The 24,960-nt window shown below is 36.3% G+C and overlaps 1 protein-coding gene across 1 annotated transcript in view; it reads left to right on the plus strand.

Moving 5' to 3' along the window:
• Positions 1 to 270: 270 nt before the first annotated feature.
• Positions 271 to 24,960, plus strand: part of THSD7B (thrombospondin type 1 domain containing 7B) — a 691,892-nt gene continuing 667,202 nt past the window's right edge. Inside the window, exon 1 of the mRNA XM_063077053.1 lies at positions 271 to 409. Within this exon, the coding sequence (XP_062933123.1) occupies positions 271 to 409 (139 nt within the window). The remainder of the gene's footprint in view (positions 410 to 24,960) is intronic.

Consider the following 24,960-nt stretch of genomic DNA (forward strand, 5'->3'; position numbering starts at 1 on the left):
ACTGTGGAGTCTGTGGAATTGATGATGCCTTCAATGGGGAAGGATTAAAACTGTGGCTACTTAACTGCTGACCTTCAAATGTTAAGATTCTGTATACTATCTTTATGGTAATGGAAAATTTGTAATGCCATCATGATAAAGGTTCTAGCAGTCAAAGTGAGTGTTTATGATTTCTGTATACAGGAAGCTTACCTATTTTCTTTCTTTCTTTCTTTCTCTCTTTTTTCTCTTTTAGGAATAGGCAAATCGAGAGGCTGACAAATCTGAAGAATGTTTCCAGAGGGTAATCTGGCTGTCACCTGTTGGTTATGGAGGAGCATGAGGAAGCAATTTCTATTGATCTCTCTCTTGCTGTTCCATGCGGCTCATTTGGAAGGCAAAAAGGATAATCAGTTCATCTGGAAACCAGGTAGGAATGTCCTGGCAATTCCTTTGTTCCATTTTTGTTAATGAGAAGAATATTCTTTCCATCCTTGTTCTTCTTATTTATGGAGTAATGGGAAATATCCAGAGAGGAACGATAGACTCTTTTTCTTTATTATACAGCTTACATTTGATTTTTGTTCCTGCATAATTGCCATCTCCATCCATGATGCTTGTTATCCTTCTGGATTTTCATGTTGTTGTCAATTTAGGTTATGATTTCCATAGTTACATTTACTTCTCCCTTGTCAAATATTTCACCACTGTGCAGCGCATTTATAGCAAAACTGACATCTGAGTTCAGCTGATATCCTCAGCTAAAAATGCTTTGGAACAGTTCTGTATGTCTTTCTTTCAAGGTTCAAACTAGTTAGCTCTTCTTTATTACTTTCCAGCATGGATTCTGTATATCTAGGTTTGGGAGCATGGAAAATTATTCTAACAACTTTGCTCATTACTTTTGACTGTAAAGTTGCCTTAATATATTTTGAGATTCTTAGCTACCTCATGTGCAATCCTTTCTGTGTGAGGGTACTTCCAAGAGCTCATGGAAAAATGGAATTAAAAGATAATACGAATTTTTCTATGAACTTTTTGAAGGCCCCCTCATCTGTGAAGAAGTTTCGTTGAGGTTTGGAGGCTTCTGTATAAATTATGTTCTTTAAATATTTCCTTAATTTGGTTGTCCAAAAGAGGTGCTTAATTTCAAAACCTAATAATTTATTAAATTATGTAATCCAAATCTCTTGCCTTTGTATCACTGATGCTTTTCTTTGCTCTGGATTTTAGTTTTCTTAAAGTTTCATAATCAGATCATTTAAAATGTTTATTACTGTTTCAAGAATCCATTCTTTCAAATACAGATATCTTATACACTTGATATCCTGGAACTAGAAAATGTGATGTTGTAGAAAATGTATGGTCCTCAAAGAGTTTTCATTTTGGTCTCATCATCTGTAAATCAAATAGACTGCATACGTATTGTGTCACCATGGAAATATGTATAAAAGTGATATTTGTAATATTTAAATGACTTTGCAGAAATGAAAGTGAGTTGTGCTTTAAAGTACATTAAGTAAAAATTCCAGCATCATTAGAGATAGAGGCTGGAGGAAATTTAATTTCATTAAAGCCCTTATAAATTAATTTAATTGTGGGCTCCAACACCATATTAGTGATTTGCATATTTTCCCTCACAGTAGTTATGGGAAGCTTTAGAAATAGTTCTAAAAGTCAATATTGCATTTCTGTGAGTGAGGTTATTTTGTTTTAATCACAAAAGACAAAATTTTATCAAATCAAAATAAGCTCATTTATATGACTATACTTCAATATAAAAGTTCTCCAAAAAAAAAAAAATGCAGTTAAAATGGAAAGTAGCTTATTTGAAAAATGAATGACATTTGTTAGGAAGATGGGTTTATTTTGAAGCAAATTCAAATATACGTTTGCTTTTCTGAAAGTAGTTATTGGAACAAGATGGTATAGAACCAACTCTCCGGGAAATGAATACTTAGATAATTGTCAAAATTAAGTTTCAGAAGTGAGAATCCTCCCCATCATACATATCATGCTTTTTAAAATGAACATTTAAGTCGTCACTCTCATTTACTCTGATGTTCATTGCTTCTTTCACTCCTTACCATGCCATTGAAAAGGTATGATATGTATTTCTCCCATCTGGTTTTGCTTCTAAACCACATTACTTGTATGTGACTGACATTTTAAAAGTAGAAAAAATTTAAAAGGTACAAAACTGAAAGCAAAAGTCCCACTTTCCAATATTTTTGTATGCTTCAGAAACTTTCTTTGTACATGTAAGTGCATCTTTATACATATTTGTGAATATAAATTACATGCAATATACACACACATATATATACATAATTATTGTTATTAATTGGGGTTTGCAAAGAAAGAAATGGCAAATGCAAAGTAGGTAATTAAGAAGAGTTTAATAAAAGAGCTACATATCTGCATAAATGGGCAGATGTGAACAGGGTTTTAGGGCAGCAACAAGGGATTGTGCATGCCCTTGACTATATCGGTTGGAAGTTTCTAGTACTTCTAAACCTGCAGGGGCAACGAGAAAGAGTGGTTCATGGAATCTGGAGAGAATGTCTGAGAGATGCTGTGGCCTTTATAGGGATACAACCAACCTGCAATGAAAAATAGGAAAGGGGTCCAGAGAACAAATGGCCCCTCCTTCCTCCCCTCCTGCCCTCAGGTCTCCCACCAGGGCTCCCATCCATTGGATGAATCCAATGAAAAGCCACAAGGCAAGGGAACCATTGATGTATCCTTACAGGTGAGCCCCCTGGGCAGGGACCAGGGTGGGGAATGACAGCTTTGAAAATATTAAATTCATTCATATACACATGTGTGTATACACACACGTTATTTCATACAATCAGAATCATACTCTGCATCCTTTCTTTCAGCTTGCTTTCATTGTATGATAATGTCTTGTTGAACATTACATATTAGTACACATAGGTCAATTGCATTTTTCTATGATTATATAGTGTTCTTTCATATTTTTATTCCATAATTCATTTAACTTTTCCCCTGTTGCTTTATCTTTTCTTCTCCTATTACTTGGCATTTCAGTGGTTTTTAGTTTTTTACTATTATAAACAATGCTGACATGAATGCAACATTATTTTAAAGGTAAGCAATAAATTGATTTGAGGAGTCATATTCCACAAAGCAATTCTAGGTCATCACCTTCAAGGAAAGCCTCAACATCTTAGAATCTGTTACCTATTTGTAGATCAGAATATTATATTTCATTTTTATTTTTTAACTGTATTGCAGTTGAAATTAGCTGTATTTTTAGGGTATGTTATCAAATCCAAGAACTCAAGTCCAATGTAATGTGGACTATGCGCAGGTTTCTGTGGAAACCCAAACAACTGTACTTTATCATAAAAACCTAGAAACCATTCTCTGGGTTTAGGTTGTAGTGTCAATCACTTAAGCTCTTTGCTGGTCCTATTGTTTTTCTCGGTAAATCAGCAGGTTAGTTGTTAAGTCAACCTCATCCAAATTAGAGGCATTTCTAGGTAAGGCCTGGCTTTGGAAAAGCAGTGGAAAGATGGATAATAGGTGAATGATATATTTTGTTGCTAAGAATCTCTGTCCTGAGGGAGGCTCTGGTCAGTTGCTGGCTGTGGGGTCATTGATCTGGCAAGGTTGTTGAATGTCTGTCCTCACTGTGATGAGATCCTCTGAACTACATTTAGTGTCAGGCAATCTGTCATCTATGCCAAGAAGCAAGGATCACGCCAGAGGAAGTACCAGATAAGGAGCAATGTTGCCTGTTGTTTTAAGTTTAAATATATAACTATTCATGCCTGCCTGCTTTGTAGGGATGAACAGATCATGGTCTCTGATGCCACCATAAATAGTGGTCTCTTAAAACATTCCTCAGTATTGGTTCTAAGAGCTTCACTCATTCCACTAATACTTCATGAGTGTTTTACTATGTGCCAGGCACTGTCACAAGCACATGAGATAAATTGTTTGGGAATAAAACAGATAAATTATCCGTCCTTGTGAAGAGGGTAATAAACATGTCCAGCAGTTAAATAAAGAGTATTTTAGATGGTGATAAATGCTAAGAAGGAAAAATAAGGGTAGAGGGATACGCGATGGTCGGGGGAGACTAAAAGATTAAGTGGGTTGTCCATGGGATGCCTCATGAAGAAGTGAATTTGAGTAAAGACTGGAAGGAAATGAGGAAGCCAGCCAGGGGTTTTGAGATGAGGAACGTTCCAGATGGAGGAACAACAAGGGCAAAGATCCCGAGGCAGGAGTGTGTGGGGCATGTTTAAGGACGAGCGAGGAGTCTGGCATGCTGGGGCAGAGTGGTAGGAGATTGGGTCAGAGAGATACTGTATGCCCTCATTGGTCATGACTCTTACTCTAGGTGAGACAGAAAGACATTGAAGGCTTTTGATAGTAGTGACATGGTTTGACTTTCATTTAAATAAGATTTTAATAGGATCATTGTGTGTGGCCTATAAGAAGGGCAGAAGCAGGGAGACCAGAAATAAAGAGCAGCAATGGTAAATAATAGTTTGGACCAAGGTCATGGCAGTGAAGGTGGTGAGAAGGGGTTGAATTTTGGATATATTTAAGATGTGGTTCTCAATCGGGGATGATTTTGCCCTGTAGGGGACATTTGGCAATGTCTGGAGACATTTCTGGTTGTCACAACTGGGGAATACTACTGAGATCTGTTGGGTAGAAGCCAGAAATGCTGCTACACATTCTAAAATGTACAGGACAGCCCCCCACTATAGAGAATTATCAGGCCCCCAAATGTCAGTAGTGCCCAGGTTGAGAACCCTGATTTATGGTAAAGCCGTCAGGTTTACTGATGTGGGGTCAGTGGGAAAGAGACACAAGGTGATACTGACTTTGACCTGAGCAAGTGGAAGAGTGGAGCTGCGATTGTTTAAGATGGGCTGACTGTGAAGAAAGTGCTATGGAGGGGGTATTAGAAGCTTGGTATTGGGCATGCTAAAGTTTTGAGCCTGTTAGAAATTTGTGTGGAGTGTTAACCAGAAAGCTGCATATATGGGGTCTGAATTCAAGAGCGAGCTTTCCTCTAGAGATAGAAATTTGGGAGTCACTAGAAAAGAGGTAGAATGTAAGTTTATAAAAAGACTGGAAAAAAAATTTTGTTTTGAATAAGGTCTGAAAAAATCTTGTTTGTTTGTGACAGGCTTTTTAAATAGCTTTAAAACATACTAAGAGATCACTACAACACAGCTTTGTACATAGGCAGACCAACTTTCAAATCCTGAGTGTTTAAAGAGAAGAAGTTATTTAATCTCTGAGCCTTATTTATCCATCTGAAAATAAGGATAATAATAAACAGTTCACAGGACTGTTTTGAGAATGAAGTAAGGCAATATATTGAAGTACCTAATGTATTGTGACTGCTCAATAAATGTTAGCTACTATTTCTATCATTATTTTATAATAATTTCATGTCTGAAGTATTTATTTATGCTTTTATGTTATATAATTTTTGTATACTTTTCTTCCTTGGACATACAAAAGAGGGAGATTGTTTGACAGCTATGTGTACTTTATTAATAAAAGATCATAAATTATTTTACTGACTTTTTAGGTCTAAAACTTTTTTTCTCATGCCAGGTTCTTGGAAAGTTTTAATTTCAATAGCTCCTATCCAATGAATAAAAAGGATAAGAATAATGACCTATGTTCTAAGAACTAAGCAGATAAGTTGGAAATAATCTTCTCAAAAAAAGATTATGAAAATAACATTGCCTAAGGTAAAAAGGATCTTGCATATGTTAATATTTAATTATAGCTTAAATAATACATGTTCTCAGTGTTGAAAGTACTTTAAGGAAAAATTGCATTATATATTATATATATGAGTATATATATCAAAGTTTAGGACTCAGAAAATAAAATGTTCTTAGGAGAGAGCTCTTTTTTTGAATATGTGCTGGAAGTTTATGAAATATTGCTTGTGGAAATTTGATTAAATTGAAATTATCTTAATTACTTGTATGGATATTAGGTTATCTAAGAGGCATGTATATACAAAACTCTGAATGGTGTTATTTCTCTGGTATCAAAAATAGACATATGTGGCATGTGGTTCACTGCTAAAAATTCTGATTTTTTTTCCTTAGAGATCTAAGCACTGATTTCATAATGCTCCCATTGGCCAGAAAAAAAATCTATATTACGTAAATAATATAAAATAAATTACTCTTTTATGTTTTTTCTAAATATTACTAAAATGTAGCCTTCACGAGGAAAGGGAATTTTGCTGCTTTTTTCTTCACCAACCTATTCCAGGTATGTAGAACATAATTACGAGGGTACATGAAAAAGATCATGGAAAGATTTATATTATCTTTTAATTCTACTTTCCCATGAACTCTTTGAAGTACCTCTTAACTTCTGCATAAAATATCCTCAGCACATTAAATGAAATGAGGGGCACCGTTCTTTGAGATTGGGGTGTGTGTGTGTGTGTGTGTGCGTGCGTGCACTTGTGCGTGTTCAGGAGAGTTGGAAAGTGAGGAGACAAAAGAGAAAGGCTGGTCCATCTTATTCTAGAGCTTAAAGTATATATTGAGGAGAGAAAATAAAATGACCGAAAACCAAAGTCAAACTTATAAATCAGTAAATGTGGAAAATAAAAGATCCATATTTCTATGTTGGTTGGTTTCAGTACTGTTTCTGATCATCACTGGAAAAGATCATGAATTCATTTTTTAAAAAAGAGAATAGGGGTACATAGTTAAAAAGTTAAATATTACTCCAATTCTTATGATGAGATATCACAGTTGCATCTCACCTCCCAGTATGATTCCACAAAGGCAGCCAGTTTCAACTCTTTTTGCTGTTTATTCTGATATTTACTTCCATATATTTCTTGATTTATAAATATTAGATGCTTCCTGTCGACTTTCTGTTAGTTCCTCAACTATCCTCAGCTATTTAGCTCTCATCTATCTACCCCTCCCATTCTTACTATAGTTCTTTAAAATCGTTCTATCAAAATATTTGAGTCCATGAACAGTGCTTATATTCTATGTAGATATTGTTCTCTGCTGAGCCAAGCCACGTACTATGCTCCTGCATCCTTTCTTGTTAAGCTTTTTATTTTACAGGGAAATGAAAAATTGTCTCATATTTTCTTTTACTTGGTCTTCTTTAAGCCAGAATGGTCCCTTTGGTACATCACATGCTCATTATAAATTTTTTGAAGCACTCAAGCAGCGTTCTAAACGCTCTATCACATTTTTTCTTTGGGAGATCTTTCCACAGCCCTTTGTGCCTGATTCCTTCTGGGCTGCCACACTGTCATCATCTGTGAAACACCCCTTCCTTCTCTCTCATCTTGGATCCCTTGTTCTGTGTTCTGGGTTTCTCTTCCTTGCTTTTATTGCCATATTTTCCAGAACTGCTGAACTCATCTTCTAGTACTGCCAAAACAGTGTACACTGGAAGTAATTTCTAAAATCCTTCCATGTCTGAAAGAGTCTTTGTGTTTATCATGTGTTTGTCATAAACTTGATTGATAGCTTCGGTGTGGAGTTCAAGGTTAGAAAGCATTTTTCCTTCAGAATTCTGAAAGTCTTGCACTAGTGTATTAGAGCCCGCCGTGATGTTACCAAGAAGTTTGATGTCATTTTGATCCCCTCTCATTGTACATTCTTACCGGTTTGCTGTTTTCCTTTTTCTGGAATCCTTTTTTTTAATCCATGAAATTCTGAAGCTTTCTGATTATATGCTTTGAGGTAAGTCTTTTTTCCTTTATTGTGCTGGACATCACTAGGATATTTCAACTGGTATTCTTATGTCCTACAGTTCTGAGATTTCTTTTTTATATGATTTTCCCCTTCTGTTGTTTCTACTCCATCTGAAACTCCTTGGGCAGATGTTCAACATCTCTAATTGATCTTCAATTTTTAGATATTTTCTGATTTCTAAGATTTTTCTTTTACTTCATCTTTCAACTGCTCCTTTGAATATTTTTTGTATCAACTATCACACTTTTAATTTATAACATTTTTTACTTCTTCTATGATTTTTTAAAAAATTGCATCTTGTTTCATAAATGGCATTCCTTTTCATTCAGAGGATATTAAAGAGAGTTTAATTTTTTTTCTTCTCCCACCATGTGTGCTTCCACTGACTCACTTTTCCTGTTTTTTTCATTATTTGTTTGATCATGGCCTCTGATATGGGGAGCTTTCTTCTGATGTCTGTTGATTATTGGCTATCTCTTTAGTGTCTCACATTGTTAAAAGTGAGGCACTAAAAACTGATTGGGCATTCTGTGTACCTGTGGAGCCATTTGGGCTTCAATGTCAGGATTTTTTGAGTGGTGAGCTGGAGAATGTGTTGGAGGATGAATTCTTCAAAAATCTATTTCCAACATCATGTTGGTTAACACCAAGATCAAGGGTTCAAATCTCCATACCAGCCATCTACCACCCCCCACCCCAAAACAACAACAACAACAACAAAAAAAAAAAATTATAACCATTAACATTAATACCTAAAGGTCTTTTCCTGGGGGTGGTGCTCATTATTACTTAAGGTGAAGGCTACGTGGCCATAACAAAGATGCTCCCAAATACAGTGGCTTAGGAAAATAGAAGCTCATGTCGAAAGTCATGTGGATAGTGATCCAGATTGACTGGTGGCTCTGCTCCATGTGTTCATTCAGCCAAGCATTTTTCTTTCACCTTATGGAAAGACATTATCCTTCTCTGTCATTCAAACTGTGTGACATGCAATTGCATGTTCTACTTGGTGAAAGGGCACAGAGCTGAAGTATAGAACAAGGGACTTTGAGCAAGTGATATAGAAGTTCCATACATGTTCCAATTCTTTATTGCTGTGTAACAGCTCACCCCAAAATAGTGGCTCAAAACAAAACCAGTCATTAATTTTATTAACACGTTGGAGGGTGACCGGGCCCAGCTAGGCATTCTCACTTGAGGTCTCTTCTGCCACCGCAGTCAGATGGTGCAGGGATAGGGTCATCTGGAGAGCTTTGTCCCTCACATATCTGGCACCTGGACTGGGAAGACTCAGACAACTGGGGTTGGAACAGCTGGGGGTCTTCAGGTATCTCTTTCTATTCAGTCTCTTAACATGAGCTCTCCATATGGATGCCTAAGGGGAGCCAGGATTCTTACATGGGGCTGAAGACTCTCAGAGCAAGCTTCCACAGAGAACCAGACAGGAGTTGCCTGGCTTGTTCTAACCTAGCCTGGCAGTCATACACGGTCCCTTCTGCTTCATTCTATCCGTTACAAGTAAGTCTCTGAGGAGAGAGCTCAGATTCCATCTCCTGATGGGAGGAGTGGCAAAGACTTTACAGACATGTTTTCAAACCCTCATGATCCGTCACTTCTGTTCACATTCCACTGGTGAGCAGGTAGTCACCTGGTCATTCCCAGCCATAAGGGAAGGTAGGAGATGTAGCCTGTATTTGGGATGCCCTGTAAGATGGGAAAATTGATGTTTTCATGATAAACAGTCTTCATCCCAAGGCCTATTCAGTGTCTCTTGAAATGAATCCTTCCTCTGCTTCCTACTCTGGACTACTCGAAAAACAACAAAGGAAGAGGTCTTGGCAGAGGTGGTTCAGCATTTAGTCCTTGACATTTCATTTAATTCCTCTCTTTTGAATGGGATACTTCATCATTGCCTTCTGCTGTGCTGCTCTTCTCAAGAATGTCCTCTTGGAGGAGCTGAATTTTGCTGTCTGTTTTTCTGCAGAGACTGAGGAAGGGACAGAGGAAAGGATTTGGGGGGATCATTTATGGACTTTTATTTATTCTCCATTTCAAGTCACAAGCCTGCTCCTTCTCACTGTCTCTAGGTCCCCAGCCTCCCCAGAGTGCTGCAGGTATAAACTGGCTTGCTGTTGCTCTTGTTAGCACTCTCTTCTCTAGGCACCTAATCTGCAGCTTCCTTTACATTGTCAAACAGCTTAGAGCTCTTCTATCCTCTCTTCATGTTCCAAAATTTATTTCTATTAGTTCTCGACCTCTATCTCACTATTTTTGCCCCTTGAGTTATATTGTTTAATGCCTTTACTGTCATTTCAGTGGAGTATTAGGAGCGAGTGACAATGTATACATGTGTTATGTCCCCCACATTCTGGGAAGTCTTTTCATTTCCTTTTTATTGCTTCTACCACAGGCTGTTTATTCTGGAATAGAAAACATGTTGAATTGTGTGAATTTTGTGGTGACTGACCCAGTTATTCTCTTTGGGCATGTGTTATGAAATCTGTCTGTAACAAAAGTAACTGGCCACCAGACTTTGTCCAGGTTAAAACTTTACCCAAACCTAATTACAGTGTTCATTGGCTCTACGTGATTGGGGGGTCAAATTCACTTACTGGATTGGCAATTGATGTGGGAAAGATTTCTGCTTGGTAGTCAGATGATGAATGGAGAAATTCTTTTATGGCACCTGGAAATATCCTTTCCCTTCAAGTTTTTCTTCCATGGCAGAATTTCTATACTTAACGTGTGAATTATAATTAGTTAGGAAAGATAGGTTTCTTTGCAAAGAAATACAGAAGTCAAAGTTCAAAACAAGTCAGACCTACCAAAGTGGGATTGAAACATGAATTAAAGACTAATTGGCAGTATTATGAATTCATAAAGTGACCTTAGAAACTTACTTTGTAAATATCTTCATGGTCATGACCTTAGGTTCTATAAAGCAAAATCAATCTTGATTGGAATCAAATTTTCTAAAAAATCCCACCTTCTTGTGGAGTCCTTATGGATTTACTCTATCCATGCAGATATTTTGATATTTCAACAAAGTTCTCAAAACTTTACAACCACAGATAACATCTGTGCTATAGACATTAGTACCACAGATAGTATCTGAAACTCAGTCAGAGAAAGAATTCAAAAATTGTACATTTAACACCACTTTTATTTACTACTTTCTTTTAATAGTATGTACTGTTAAAGCTTATTTGCTCAGCAAAAGTATGCATATGAATTAAACTTCTCCTCCTTTTGTTTCTTTTTTCTTTAGAGTTACTATGGGAACCAAACTGAATCATGTAGAGAATTTGTGATATTATTACCATCTTATGTTGATCATTTTCCCCTCAAATGTGTAAAATAAAAAGCTATTGAGGAAATAAGTAGTTTTATCATCCACTGATGGATTTCGTTCATGAATATATTTCACTACAAAAATAACACAGTAAATGGTAAGAATAACAGATGGATTTCTTGTGAAATTTTTCCAGAGGGTTCATAATTTTTAGTTGAATGTGGCTGCTCAAAGATTTCTATTGCTAGGTATTCTCACTGTGCTGAAAAGCAGTGCTACATTTTTAATCTTTTTTAGAAAACTGTTTTGAGGCTTAAGTACTTAGCTGTGTTTGTACAGAACTTTATACCATGTTCAAATACTGATGCTTGTAATTAATAAAGAAGCTGACACTACATACTATGTAGGGTGGCGCGGTGGTTCAGAACACGGACCCAGCAGTCAGACTGTCTGGATTCTAAACCAACTGTGTGTGACCACGGGCAAGTTTGTTAACTTTATGCCTTCACTTTACCATCAGTAAAATGGGAATAAATGAGAAAGTACATGTAAAACATAGTTCATATTTTATTGTGCATACTCAAATTAAATTTTCTGTTCTCAAAGTAAATATTACATGCTCAAAGTAATGTCAAGCACTTAAATAATGCTACTTTGTATTACCTATCACCTATTAGGAAATAGGTGTTACTTTAACAGGCTGATTCCTTATCCTTCCCAACTCTGACACGTAGAATTAGTTTCGATATATAAGCATATGCCTAATAATAAATTAGACGCCATTAGATATTCTTTTGCTGCACTTTAAGATTTATTTCTAAAATAGGTATTTTAAATTTTCTATTTTATTGCTTATTTTTCGTGGTGTTTCTCATGTACCTTAGCTATTTTAAATATTGGATCTCCAATATTTTCCTCTGACATTCCCATTCATAAAACTCTGTCTTATTGTTTTCAGAGCAAGAGCTGTGGGATTCTATTTAAAGCAATTACCAGGCAGAATGTAGTCTCAAAGCTTTCTTAGAGCCAACAATGTGTAGCCTGTTTGACCAAACCTGTTTGTGAGCTTAGGTGGGTCTATAAAAAGCAAGAGTGTAAGTGGCACCTTTAAATTTGGTAATAAGTTTTTTTAAAAGTCTGCTGTTATATCACCTTCTCTTTTATTTATCTTATATAGGCCTTTCAACAGCCATGGGATATTGTAGGCAGGACAAGGAGCCCAATTTGTCTTACGACTAAAGAAACTGATTTTGAATAGTATAGATCTCAAGTGACAGAATCGAGACTAGCCCAGTGCCCTTCCACTACTAGAATTTTCATTATGAAAGGGTCTTAGATTTTCTTCTTTTGAGACTTTGAACTTAGAATTGCTTATGATGTTGGCATTCTTCACAGAGAGTCTCATGAACCAAAAAAATTACCACCTTTTGTTTTTCCTTAGGTTTCTTGTTTATTGGTTGCCTTTTGGATGCCTTTTGGATCCAGATGAGCAAATGTTTTATGCCAAGTGGAGGCTTTTCTTTTACAGCATTCTATACTGTTACAACACTGTTAATTACTAGCCAGAAAGATAGGCTACTTTTAAACAACTTTACTAAAATGTAATTTATATACCATAGAATTTACTCAGTTAAAATGTACAATTCAATTGTCTTTAGTGCATTTAACCAAGTTGTGCAGCCATCATCACAATCTAATTTTAGATCATTTTCTTTACCCCCAATACAATCCTGCATGCCCATTTGCAGTTAGTCCCCATTTCCACCCCAAGCCCCAGGCAACCACTCATCTACTTTCTGTCTCTATAGATTGCCTTTTATGGATATTTAATATAAATGGAATTATATAATATGTGACTGGCTTCTTTCACTTCACATGATCTTTTTGAGGTTCATCTATATTATAGCATATATTAGTACTTTATTCCTTCGTATTGCTGAATAGAATTTTGTTGTATGGATATAGTACTTTTAAAAAAATCCATTCACAAGTTGAGGGACATTTGGGTTGTTTCCACTTTTTGGCTACTGTAAATAATGTTGTCATAAATGTAGTGTGCAAATCTTGGTGCAGACATATATTTTCATTTCTTTTGGAAATGGAATCATTTGGTTATATGGCAAATACATGCTTAACTTTTTAAAAATGGCAAACTATTTTTGAATGTGGCTGTACCACCAGCAATATATGAGCATCCTTGCTTCTCCATATTCTTGCTAACATTTGTTATTGTTTGTCTTTTTGGTTGCAGTCATTCTAGTGGGTGTGAAATAGTATCTCATTGTGATTCTGACTTGTATTTCACTAAGGACTAATGGTGTTATCTTTACAAGTGTTTGTTAGCTATTTGTATATTTTCTTTGGTGAAATTTCTATGCAAATGTTTTTGTATCTTCAAATTGGATTGCTTGTCTTATTATTGGGTTTCAAAAGTTCTTTGTATGTTCTGGATACAAGTCCTTTATTGGATATGAAGTTCATAAATATTTTCTCCCAGTCTGAAGCTTGTCTTTTCAGTTCTTAATGATGTCTTCTGAAGCACAAACATTTTGTATTATGATGAAGTCCAATTTATCAATTGGTTTTCTATGGATTATACTTTTGGTCCCATATCTAAGAAGCTTTTGCCTTATTTAATATCTCAAAGATTTTACCCTGTGTTCTTTTCTAAAATTTTTATAGTTTTAGCTCTTACTTTTAGGTCTGTGATCCATTTTGAATTAATTTTTTTGTGTAGTGTGACTAAGGGTCTAAGATCATTATTTTGCATGTGTATATCCAGTTGTACCAGCATAATTTGCTGAAAGTACTATACTTTCCTTATTGAATGGCCTTGACATTTTTGTGGAAAATTAATTGATCATGAATATAAGGGTTTATTTCTGGACTGTCAGTTCTGTCCCCCTGATCAACATATATCCATTCTTATGCCAGTACTACACTGTCTTGATAATTGTAGTTTTATAATAAGTTTTGGAACTGGAAAGTAAAAGTATGAATATGAATTAACTTTGTCCTCTTCAAAATTGTTTATGCTATTCCAAGTCTTTTGCATTTTTATTTACGTTTTAGGATCATTTTACCAATTTCTGTATAAAACCCTGCTGAAATTTTGATACGGATTGTGTTCAATCTATGGATCGATTTAGAGAGAATTGTGATTTTGACAATACTGAGTCTTCCAATCCATGCACATGTAATGTTTCTTCATTTCTTTAATTTTGACAGCAATGTTTTGTAATTTTCAGTGTCCAAGCCTTGCACAAAGGAGTTAAATTTATTCATAAATATTTCATTCTTGTTGAATGTAGTTGTCTTCTTAATTTCATTTTCAGATAGTTCACTGCTTGTACAAAGAAATACAAGAGATTTTTAAAAATATAGATCTTGTATCTTGCTAAGATTAATCATTAAGTTTATTATTTAGTAATTAAGCTACTGTCTGATTTAAAATTAATATTTGAGAGCTAGAATTTTCTGGACTTTCTAGATATTAAATGTAGGAGAAAAACTTATGGTACTTTCTGACTAATAGAAACTCACAGTGTGTTAAAAGTCACTTGAAATACAATAGTGAGAAACTGAGAATTTTAATGATCATTGTTACTTTTCACATCGAAAAGGCCACTCCTAGACCCTTATCGTGGAAAGAATCTTTTTTTTCCAGCAAACAAATCAATATAGCAAATACTCTTAAAAGTACCAATAGACCATATTAAGAAATATACCCTTAGTTCAATAGATAGAGGTAACAGGACCTGTCCAGTGTCTTTTAGCTTATATTGTTGAAAGTGCCTGGTTCAAAGAGGAAAAAAATATTGTTTTTCTGTTTCCTAAAAACCTTGTTTAAAGATTGATCTTGTAGAAGATATCTAGTGCTCTAAAATTCTAGTCCCTTGGGAGTTAAATGTCTTGTTTTTAATATTCATTTGTATTGTATATTATTACATGCTTTAAGTAACTGCTATTTATCATTCAACTATATGGTGTATGATAAATGCTTATTGCATTCTTAAATGTGATTTTAAAACTGTATTTCACACTGTCACTTTTCTTCTGAGAATGCATGTCCAATTTTATAAGGTAAGTCAATTGGACAATACATTTCAGTTAGCAAAAATTGGTTTTGCACTATAGCTTCGAGTGAAGCATAGCTATATTTAGCTCCCTCCAATAGTGTGAGGTTTCATAAAGTTCAAGAAGTTACAAGTGGGTGAGAATATTGTTCATTGCATTTCAGTGGGTTTATGTTACAGTTGTAAATGAGGTTTGTAAAATTGCTAGTGAAATTTTAGGATAAATAACTAACTAGACATTCTCGTGTTTGATGCTTACCAGCACTTATATTAAGTTCAGAGAATCAGATGAATTCTGACATTCCTACTCAGTATATTCACATGTTGAATATTATAAGCTGATTAAGATTCAGTCATTGAATAATTTAAACAAAGTGTGAGTTCTTCAGTTGTTAATGTGTTGATGATATGCTCGTGTGTACTTAGCTGGCAAGTTTGGTAGTGCTGCATCCTGCTTGCTCATAGTATGTCTTGTATGCCTAGTTGTGAAAAATCACTTTTCAAATTAGAACTTAATAAAAACTTTCCTTTTCTGAACACTAAGCACTACTCCCTGTGTGATTAGTGGTTTCATTTCTTTCTCAGCAGTTGGGTAATGATTATGGCTCCAGATGCAGTGAGAGTGATAAAGAGATTGATTAATTTCACTTGAAAGGGCATATGTTCAAAGAGAATCCAATCGGAACGCCGTGAATGAGGATCTGACATTTTTGCAGCTGAGAGTTGTACCCTCGCTTGGTGTCTGAGTGATGCTGAGAATAGGATCTCTAAACCAACGTTACTACTGCACTTGGTCCATAAAATATTGGGTCTTGCTCGTACCTACTGTGCACACGTGTGAGTGTCTGTGTTCTTGCTGCCTTCTCTTTATCATCAACCATTTGTGAATGCAAGGAAGGTCCTTTGGCTCCTCTACCCTAGGGATGCCTTTGAGTTAAGGGTTGTTACAGATCAATAGAACCAAGGTTGTCTCTGAACAATAGCTTAATTTAGGACACACTACACTCACAAACACAGCACACACCCGCACCACACAACAAAAACTCTCTGTATTTTAGTTTGAAAAGCATTTTCAATATTACTGCAGTGTAACCAAAGAAAAAACCTTTTATTACATTTTATAAACACAAAAAAGGGGTCTGTTTTCTATAGCTAATGCTTTATCAGTTTACATTTATTTGGTATTTCATATTTCCAAGGAACATTTTTTATCATAAATATGTCTGTTTATATACCACTCTCTTTGATTTTCATGCATTATGTAAACTTTAAAAGATATATTTTTTGATAATTTTAAAGTGATTTAAAACCAACTTTTTAAGAGAAAAACGTTAATATCCACAAAAACTTGGGGATCAAATTTGATGAAAGAAAGATAAGGATGTACAGCTGTGATTTTGTCATGGAGTTTCAGCTAAATGAGTTTTGCTTCTGAGTCTGTAAATGAGTGGGTAGCTGTATGTTTTCGAATAAATAAAATACCTGTACCCTCCATTCAGAAAGTGTCTCATATGCAGATCTCTATTGTATGGCGTGCTATGAGAATATTATACAAGAGTACTTCAAAAAGTTTGTGGAAAAATGCAATTAAGTGATAATATCAATCTTTTCATGAACTTTTTGAGGACCCCTTCAAAAAGTATAAACACATGATACTTAGATAAAAGTCATAAGAAAATTGTACTCAGAGCTTCTGTAAATCAGGGAACTGTTCTCACTCCTTGGGTTTCTGATTGTTTTAGTAGAAAAGAAGTTTTGATCTGAAATGTCTTAGGTTCTTTTTTTCCTGCCTTTTCCCTTAAGATTTCATTCATGCAGCAAGTAGTGTTTGGGCACTTACTACAGGTCAGGTGCTGTGTCCTGTGAGTTACAAAGTGGAGCAAGACACAACTCCTGTGTCCAAGCAGGAGGGCTGTCATTTAATGGCCCGAGTGTAGAACAAGTAGACCAGGGCCCATGAAGACCCCTTCTGAAAGAGCACCTAGGATTTCCCTCTAATCTGTATTGCTGTAAAACTTGGACCTGTTAAGAATATATCCTTTCTTCGGTGCTTTCAATTTTTTTTAAAAGCTCTAGAATATTATCTGAGAAAGCCCTAGTGCTTCCTAATCATTAAATTCTGAAATAGACAATAAGGTCATTAAAGAATGGAAATGATATGACCGAAAAGGGGAAGTTTGAGAAGAATTTCACTCCTCACTGCTTACGTTAAATTTTAAAAAATTAATGGGGAAGTGACTTTAGCTCTTCAAGCCCCTTTGATATTTTGAAGACATTTCCATTAGAGTGAACTTTGACAAGGAGAGATTTCCCCCAGAGAGTTTTATTTATAACACTCAATAAGGAACTTTGTGTTCTCACCAGGACTTTTACAAATCAAGGACACTTTCTAAAAGAGTTTTTTTGAAAAGCATTTTGTACGCAGTATTAAAGCTGGTGATGCATTAAAAGGTAGGCTTTGCCATCTCTTATTCATCTTTGTTAGACTCTCTGATTTGTTTGCCCTTGATGGATTTTGAAATAGACTAGCCAGCTTTCAGAGCAGGAGAACGATTTAATTATTACAAAATCCAAGGCCCAAAATCAGATTTGAAGGTATGTTGAAACAGTGCTCCAAATGAATTAGTGAACAGATGTAGAGTTTATGTCGCTGATACCTGATACTCCTATGCTGGCCTAAAAGTGGTGCATTTCCCTGTAGGTCTTCAACCCTAAATGTCAAAGGTTTGAATTTAGTGGTGCCACTTAATCTGAGATCAATACACTTAAATTGTGTAATGGAAATTCTGGGACTGTTAAAGGGTCTAAATCTTAGAAAATGGAAGAAAGGACAAATACAGGGAATACCGAATTTATTGGCTGGTTATGGACCATGTTTTAAGCTGATTAAATTAGGTGTCCGAACATTGATGTCAGTACTGACACCAGCAATCAGCTAAAGTACAATTTATTTTTTAATAATTTCAAATGTCACTATAATTATTTTGATCATTATGAAATTTATATTTAAGCCAATGTTTTCATAGAATTTTCTAGTTGGAAGAGAACTTGAGGTTAGCAAACCTGGCTTCCTCATTAACAGGCGAGCAAAATGACCAGAAAGATAGCTGGGAGCAACAGAGACAGAATTGGGACACGTCCCCTCTGAGTTCATCCTCCCCTCCTCACTGTGCCCACAGTTCACTTGCTTCTTACACTGGGCTGATGATGGAGGGACCAGAGCCCAGCATGAGGGAGCAGATGGTGGACCTTCATGGTACACATTTCACTATTTTTCAGTTGAAATAGTAAGAGATCATTAGAAACGAGAGCCAAAATCAATAGTTCAGTTGAGACTTCTCAATCAGAAGAAAGGAAGGATAAAAAAAAAATACAGCAGAGATGTGCAGAATGGCTTGGCAGAAGGTCCGGATTCCTGCATCATCAATGGACAAAAGAGAAACATCGGAGAGACTGGACCAGAGTCAGCAGGTCCGGAACCGGGTGAGAGGAAGCAACTGCTCCAATATATTTACATGGGAGGAAACTTCATTTTAAAACCAATGCCAAGTAGAGCCAATATCACAAGTTAGCCCAGCATAGAGGCATTTTGAGGTTGGATGAAACCGGCTTGTGTTGTATTGTACTTGCATGTGAGTTTGGGCCAGTTGTGTATCCTCTGTGCCTCAGTGTTCTAGTTAGCTCTGCGCTCCCTCCCTCTTTTACTTGCTAAACATTAACGTGCCATTTATTATAGCCCTTGCCACATTATGTAAAATGGGATTACTTAATAACTACCCAAGAAGGTGGTTTTATGTTTTGTTTTATTTTGAAATATGAAATTGGATAATGTGTTAAAACCCTTAGCACAGTGCCGGCCATATGTTAAATGCTATAAAGAAGATAGAATTGTTGCTAGTGTTAAAATGCTGGCATAGGAAACCCAGGTTTCTGGCTGGAGAAATGGAGTAAGATGATAAAGAATCTAGAATGAAAATGGGCAAAAAGTGTGATTGTGAGCAGATAACGGGAGTTTAAGGTGGTCTTTCCCTGACACTGGGAGGTTTTTTTTTTTTGGTTTTGTTTTGTGTTTGTTGTTTGCTTGCTTGAAGAATACGTTTTTGTGTTTGTGTGTGATTAGATAGTGGAATAAAGCATTTTAAAATACATTTCTCTCCTGTGCACCTCAGAGGTGATGCTGTTCCAAAGCTGGAGTGTGACAGGAAGGAGGCCGTGCACCCCACTCCACCCACCCCTCCATCCTGGGTGACCAAAGCACATGGAGGGCCAGCACCTCCTCTCAGACTGATGGATCAATGATTGAAAGTCACACAAGTGGAAGGAGCTCAGCCTCCAGCTCATACCACAGGGCTAGAGAGCCAGGCAGGTGCCTCCAGGGAGGTTGGGCATACTTGTTAAGAAAACCCTTTACCCAGTAGAAATAAATTAGGCATGAGGTTTCCTCTGGGTTACCAGCACAGTGGCTATGGCCACCACCTTACACCAGACACTGTAGCCCCTTCTTGGGTTTCCAGATGGGTAGCAGAAGGAATGGGAGCTTTCAAAGGAGTTCTCAGGACCCAACAGTCTCCCTGCAAGAGGTGGGGGTGTCTCTGAGCTGAGCCAGAGGCATGATTTTTGGAAGCCTTAAAGCCAATGACCAAACCCTTAGTCCCAGTTGTGTCCCCAAATGTTCTCAAAGGAGTGGGGAGATTAAGAGTAGGCATTTCATGCGAGAGAAAACACATTTCTCCCTCCCCCAATTCAATACTACTTGCTATGGGGTAAAGCAACCCTAGCGAAGGTGGGGAGGGGTGGAAGTGGTGTCACTGACTAGGGCATATGCCTGGGGCATCCTGACAGTGGCAGAGGTAACCTGCATTGGAGCCAACCTGGGTGGTGGGAGGAGGTGTCTGAGTGGACGAGCCATCATGATCCTTGAGACAGAGGCAGGTGCAGAGAAGGGAAGGCAGTGGCCAAGTTCAGCGGGCTAGTGGGGGTGCACAGTGATAGGGATTCCTCACCACCTGCCCCACCAAAGGGTCCCCACCCAGAACTCCTTCCAGGTCTGGCTCCATTATGGCTGCTGAGGGGCTCCCCTTTTCCCTTCTCTGGGTGGCTGCAGATCTGTTATAGGCTTAGGTTCTATGAAGAAAATCCCATGCTTACCAGGATTGGAGGTGAGGTGCCTAGGGCCTGGCCCTTGGTGGCAGGGGCCATCTTTTACCTGGTCAGGACATTCGGGATGGGACAGACAATTGGTGCTGAGGTGATGATGGTGCATCCCAGTTGGGGAGAAGCAAAGAGTGGTCTGGAGACTCTCAGAAAATTTCAGTCATTGGTCCTGGGGTCTCAATGGGAGGTAGTATCGTAAGAAATGAAATAAACTAGAGAAAGTACATGGAGATACCTGGGAGTTAAAAAAAAAGAAAAGAAAACTTTTTTTTTTTTTTTTTTGCTTCCAGCAAATGCATGTTCCATTTGATGTGGTTTTTTGTATTTATTCATCTGAGAACTTCAGAGTTGTTTAGTCTAGGATTCTACAGGCTACTACAATGCTGGAGCTGGTAAGCCTCCTGTTTCTCTACTGAGGAAGCTAAATCTATGGGAGGTGAAGTGAGTCTTTCATTCATTACACCCTTGGCCTAGACCTTCACATTTACTATCTAACGTGATCCTGATAGTAACATTATGAACTATGTAAGTAAGTCTTATCCTCCTTTTGCAAATGGGTTGCCTAAGACAATGCAGGAAACCACTGGCATAAGTGAAAGCAGAATCCAGCTTTCCAGATAATTTGTTGAGCCTTCTTATCATCATCCTACTTTGTTTACTAGTGAAATCTTACAAAACTTAATTCTACCTTCGTTCCTTCAGTTGGCTGTCAGATATTGATGAGATGTTTTCCATGGTACTTACCTGTCCTAGTCCTTGAGGATACAATGATGATTTCCTCTTTCTCCACTCTCAGGGAGTTTACCATTTAACTGGTAAAACAGCTCAGAAGCAGAAAATTACAGAAAGAAAACTAATTGAGGCATCAAAAACATTGTGAGGAAACAAAGACTATATGAGAAATATTGCCTTGAACAATGGGAAGATCTGTAATAGTTCTGTACACCCAGTGCTGTGCTAAGTGCTTTGCATGAATTATGCTGTTTTTGTATTGAAAGACTGTGTCATTGGTCTTAAATTTATAGCCAGTTTCTCGTCATCCTCCTTAATCATGATAGTGCTTATTCTCTTCACTAAGCTTTGGTAGAATGTTTTGGTATCTAAATACAATATTATGTATCAGGAATAGTACATCACTTTTGGTTGTAGGCAAATATACCAATAATAAACAACAATTTGAGACAAGTACATCATTAGGCTTTGAGAAAAATGATCATTATGGATCCTCTAAAATTGAGGGAGCATGTGGTCTCTTGTAAATACAGAACTATGAGACAAGTACATCATTAGGCATTGAGACAAATGGTCATTACGGATCCTCTAAAATTGAGGGAGCATGTGGTCTCTTGCAAAGACAGAACTCCAGGGACAATCAGATAGAAGAAGACAGTTGGGGCTAGTGTTGAAGCCTCTGATATTGGGGCAGGGAGGGAGGCACGCAAGTGGCTCTGAACCTTGAATACCCCTTGGGGGATACTCAAAGCTGGCAGCAGAATCAAACTGTGGTGTGTCGCTTGCCTGAGCAGCCCTGCAAGTGTAGACAGGTTCTCACTTAATGGTGGAAGAACACTGTCCGACATTCCTGGTTTTCCCTGCCTTTTAGACCCTCTGTTATGTTCCCTGTGATCCCTTTTCTCATTTTCTCTGCATTTCTTAATAGGGGCTTTAAAAATACTTCATATTCATTCCCTCTTTTATCCTATTTTCCATGTTTGAAGTGAGTTTTTAAGGGAATCTGAGGTTTGGAATGAACTTAGTACTCGGCTGCAGGCAGATAATCCTTTATGAAAGCTTCCTAACTATAAAATGCCTCGTCTTCCAAAGTGCATTCTGAATACTGGTTAGAAATAAAAAGAACGTGTGTGTGTGTGTGTGTGTGTGTGTGTGTCTTGTGTTTATATATATATGTGTGTATATATATCTATATCATTTATATGTCTATATCTATCTATCTAGAGAATGAGAGGATAAAGGGAAAGTGCACACATGGGTTTTTCTTTTTTGTTTTCTTTTTTTTTTTTTTTTGAACCTGTAGGACTTCCCTGGTAGAAAAGGAGGATTTATTGTGGGAGGGGGGGGGGGGTTACATAAAAGAAACTTGAGACTTTGGTGGTCATTTTTGTATTTTTGAATTTGTTTAATTTTGCTAACAGAAAAGTGAGGATATGGATACATCAGCATAGTATAATGATATATTTGACTTGGAAATTGTAACTTTTGCCGAGTCCTCCTCTGTTTCCTGTTTAGGAAACTAAATTGAAGAGGTGACTCTGTGTATAGAATAGAAGGGAAGGAGGAATGTGACATAAATTATAGTGATCTTTCATTTTAGTGGTCTTTTCATTTTTTGAAAACGAAATCTTCACAAATGTAATCTATGGCATTATTAGTTTAGTTTTAAAATGAAAATAAATAATGTGAAAATTATTTTAGACTTTGTAGAGAGTATCAAAGTGAACAAACTAAAATACAGTCAAATATTTATAGTTCCCTTACATTTCAAGCTTTTACAGAAGTTTTTACAGAAGTTTTCCTGATAAAAATTGTGAAAATATTGCAATACGTTTTTTATTAAAAATAGATCAAAACCAAAACATGTTGCAGAATTAGGTAGTCACCAGCATTTTTTATCCTGAATCAATTACTAATATAGCAAATATTGTTTTGTAAACTTTAAATGAAAATTTAAATTTTTTATTTTCAGAACTGTACAGGTGGGTACAGTTCTGAAAATTTTAATCCACCTACACTGGATCAAATAAATTTGATAACCAAGAGACGAAATACAAAACAAAACAAGAAATAATGAAATAATAGGTGAAAAACACAGAATAATTAATTCATTTATTATCTAAATAATTAAAACTGCTATTATCTTAATTTTTATACCTGGAAGTGATCACCTATTTGTTTCCATTAACTATTTTAGCAATTTACTAAAAATATCCTACTTCTTAAAGTCTGAGAATTTTTATTTTGCTTTGTTTAAGATAAGCTGAAGTAATAATTATGATCTCAGATACTGACCAATTGGGTTTTTGTCCTTTTTTTGAAAAGACAATTGCCATATATCACTGGCCTATAAAGATTTCAATTTAAAGGTTTGTGTTTTTCCTTCTCAAGCTGAAAAATAAATGTCACCAACATTAAGTAGTAGGATGTCTCCTTTGGTGCAGTATTTTAGGTGATAGTGATGACATTAATAGTAGGGGAAATTTGAAATAGGCAGCTATAACAGAAGAAAAAACATTTATCTGAAGTTTTTATGTTTGCCTGAAAATTTAGTATCTTAAAGTTCTCAAAATTGAGTAATTCACTTTTCATTTAATCTTCTCAGAGAATTTGACAGTTTTGATTTAAAACACTTAATATTTTTCAATAGTTTTATTTTTTTTTTGTAGAGAAATTTGAGTATGGCTGCCAAAATTTGCTTCCTAGAGCTCATTTTAAATCTCTAGGGCTGCATAAGATACTGTGTCATGCACAAAATTAATAATAGATAAGACAAGTCTTATAAAATTTCCCACAATATGTGCTAAAATAAATAGCAGCAATAATAATATTTATGTTGATTGACTTTTTACATGCTTTATTTCATTGAATCTTCACAAAAAAACTATAAGATTATTCTCTTCATATTATATCTGAGGAAACTGAGACATAGTGAAGTGAGTGCAGAGTTAGAATTTGAGCTAGAATTTTATTGATAATGGACTTGTGCTTCTAAACAATTGCTTAAAAAAATGGGACACTGAATCTCCAGGTGGGATTTGTTATGACTAGAGTCCATCATATACCTTGGAGTCTCATTTAGAGGAGACATCTTTTTCTGGGAGCCCTGTGTCTACACATCATCCATCTAGGATAGAGTTTGGACACATGTGCCCTTAATACATATTTATTGAGTGGACACATATGAGTCAAGAGGAAAATAGTTTTGAATGAATGACATCACACCTTAGAAAATTGGGTTGACCATATCAACAACGAATTGCAAAGACTGGGTGAATTTGAGTTTACTGTATGGGAAATAAGTAGGACATTTTGAGACATGGATATGGAAGATTGTATTTTTTGAATAAGTAAAAATAGAAGATCATTTAACAAGTAAATTTATGGGAACAATGGGGCAGATTAATTCAAGTGGGCCTTCCGTAGAAAATACACAGAAGCATCACTTTCATCAGCTGAGGCAAGGACAGGAATGAGATGTGGAGTTCTAGAATGCCTGAAAGATGGCAAGATGTAGGGATGAGATTGGGGAAATGAGGGTGAGAAATGAGTCAGAGTAAAGGACAAGGGAGGGACAGCGAGAGAATTTCCCTTCTTTATCCACCACTGGTGATGGCTGGTGCCTCACAGTTTGTACTCCTGCAAAAGAAACCTGTTCAGGGCAAGTCTGTCTTTTAATCAACTTTGTACCCCTCTCCCCAAAGTTTTGATTCCAGGGTTTTTCTCAGTTTTGAGCTCAATAAATGTGCAGTGAACAGAGGAATGAATGCATGATAAAATACGCAAATGACTTGGCAAATCCAGTTTGAGCTTCCATTTATCTGAGAAGCACAGAATACTAATCAGGTTGTATCTAGAATATAGTCCAAAATAATATTGGAAATAAAAGTGTATGGATTGTTAATTGAGGACTTGTGAATATGCCCCAAAGAATTTTTAAAATGACTTAATCTGCAGAATCCAAATGATGCTT

Source organism: Cynocephalus volans, chromosome 1, assembly GCF_027409185.1.
Source record: "Cynocephalus volans isolate mCynVol1 chromosome 1, mCynVol1.pri, whole genome shotgun sequence".
Classification (NCBI taxonomy): Eukaryota; Metazoa; Chordata; class Mammalia; order Dermoptera; family Cynocephalidae; genus Cynocephalus; species Cynocephalus volans.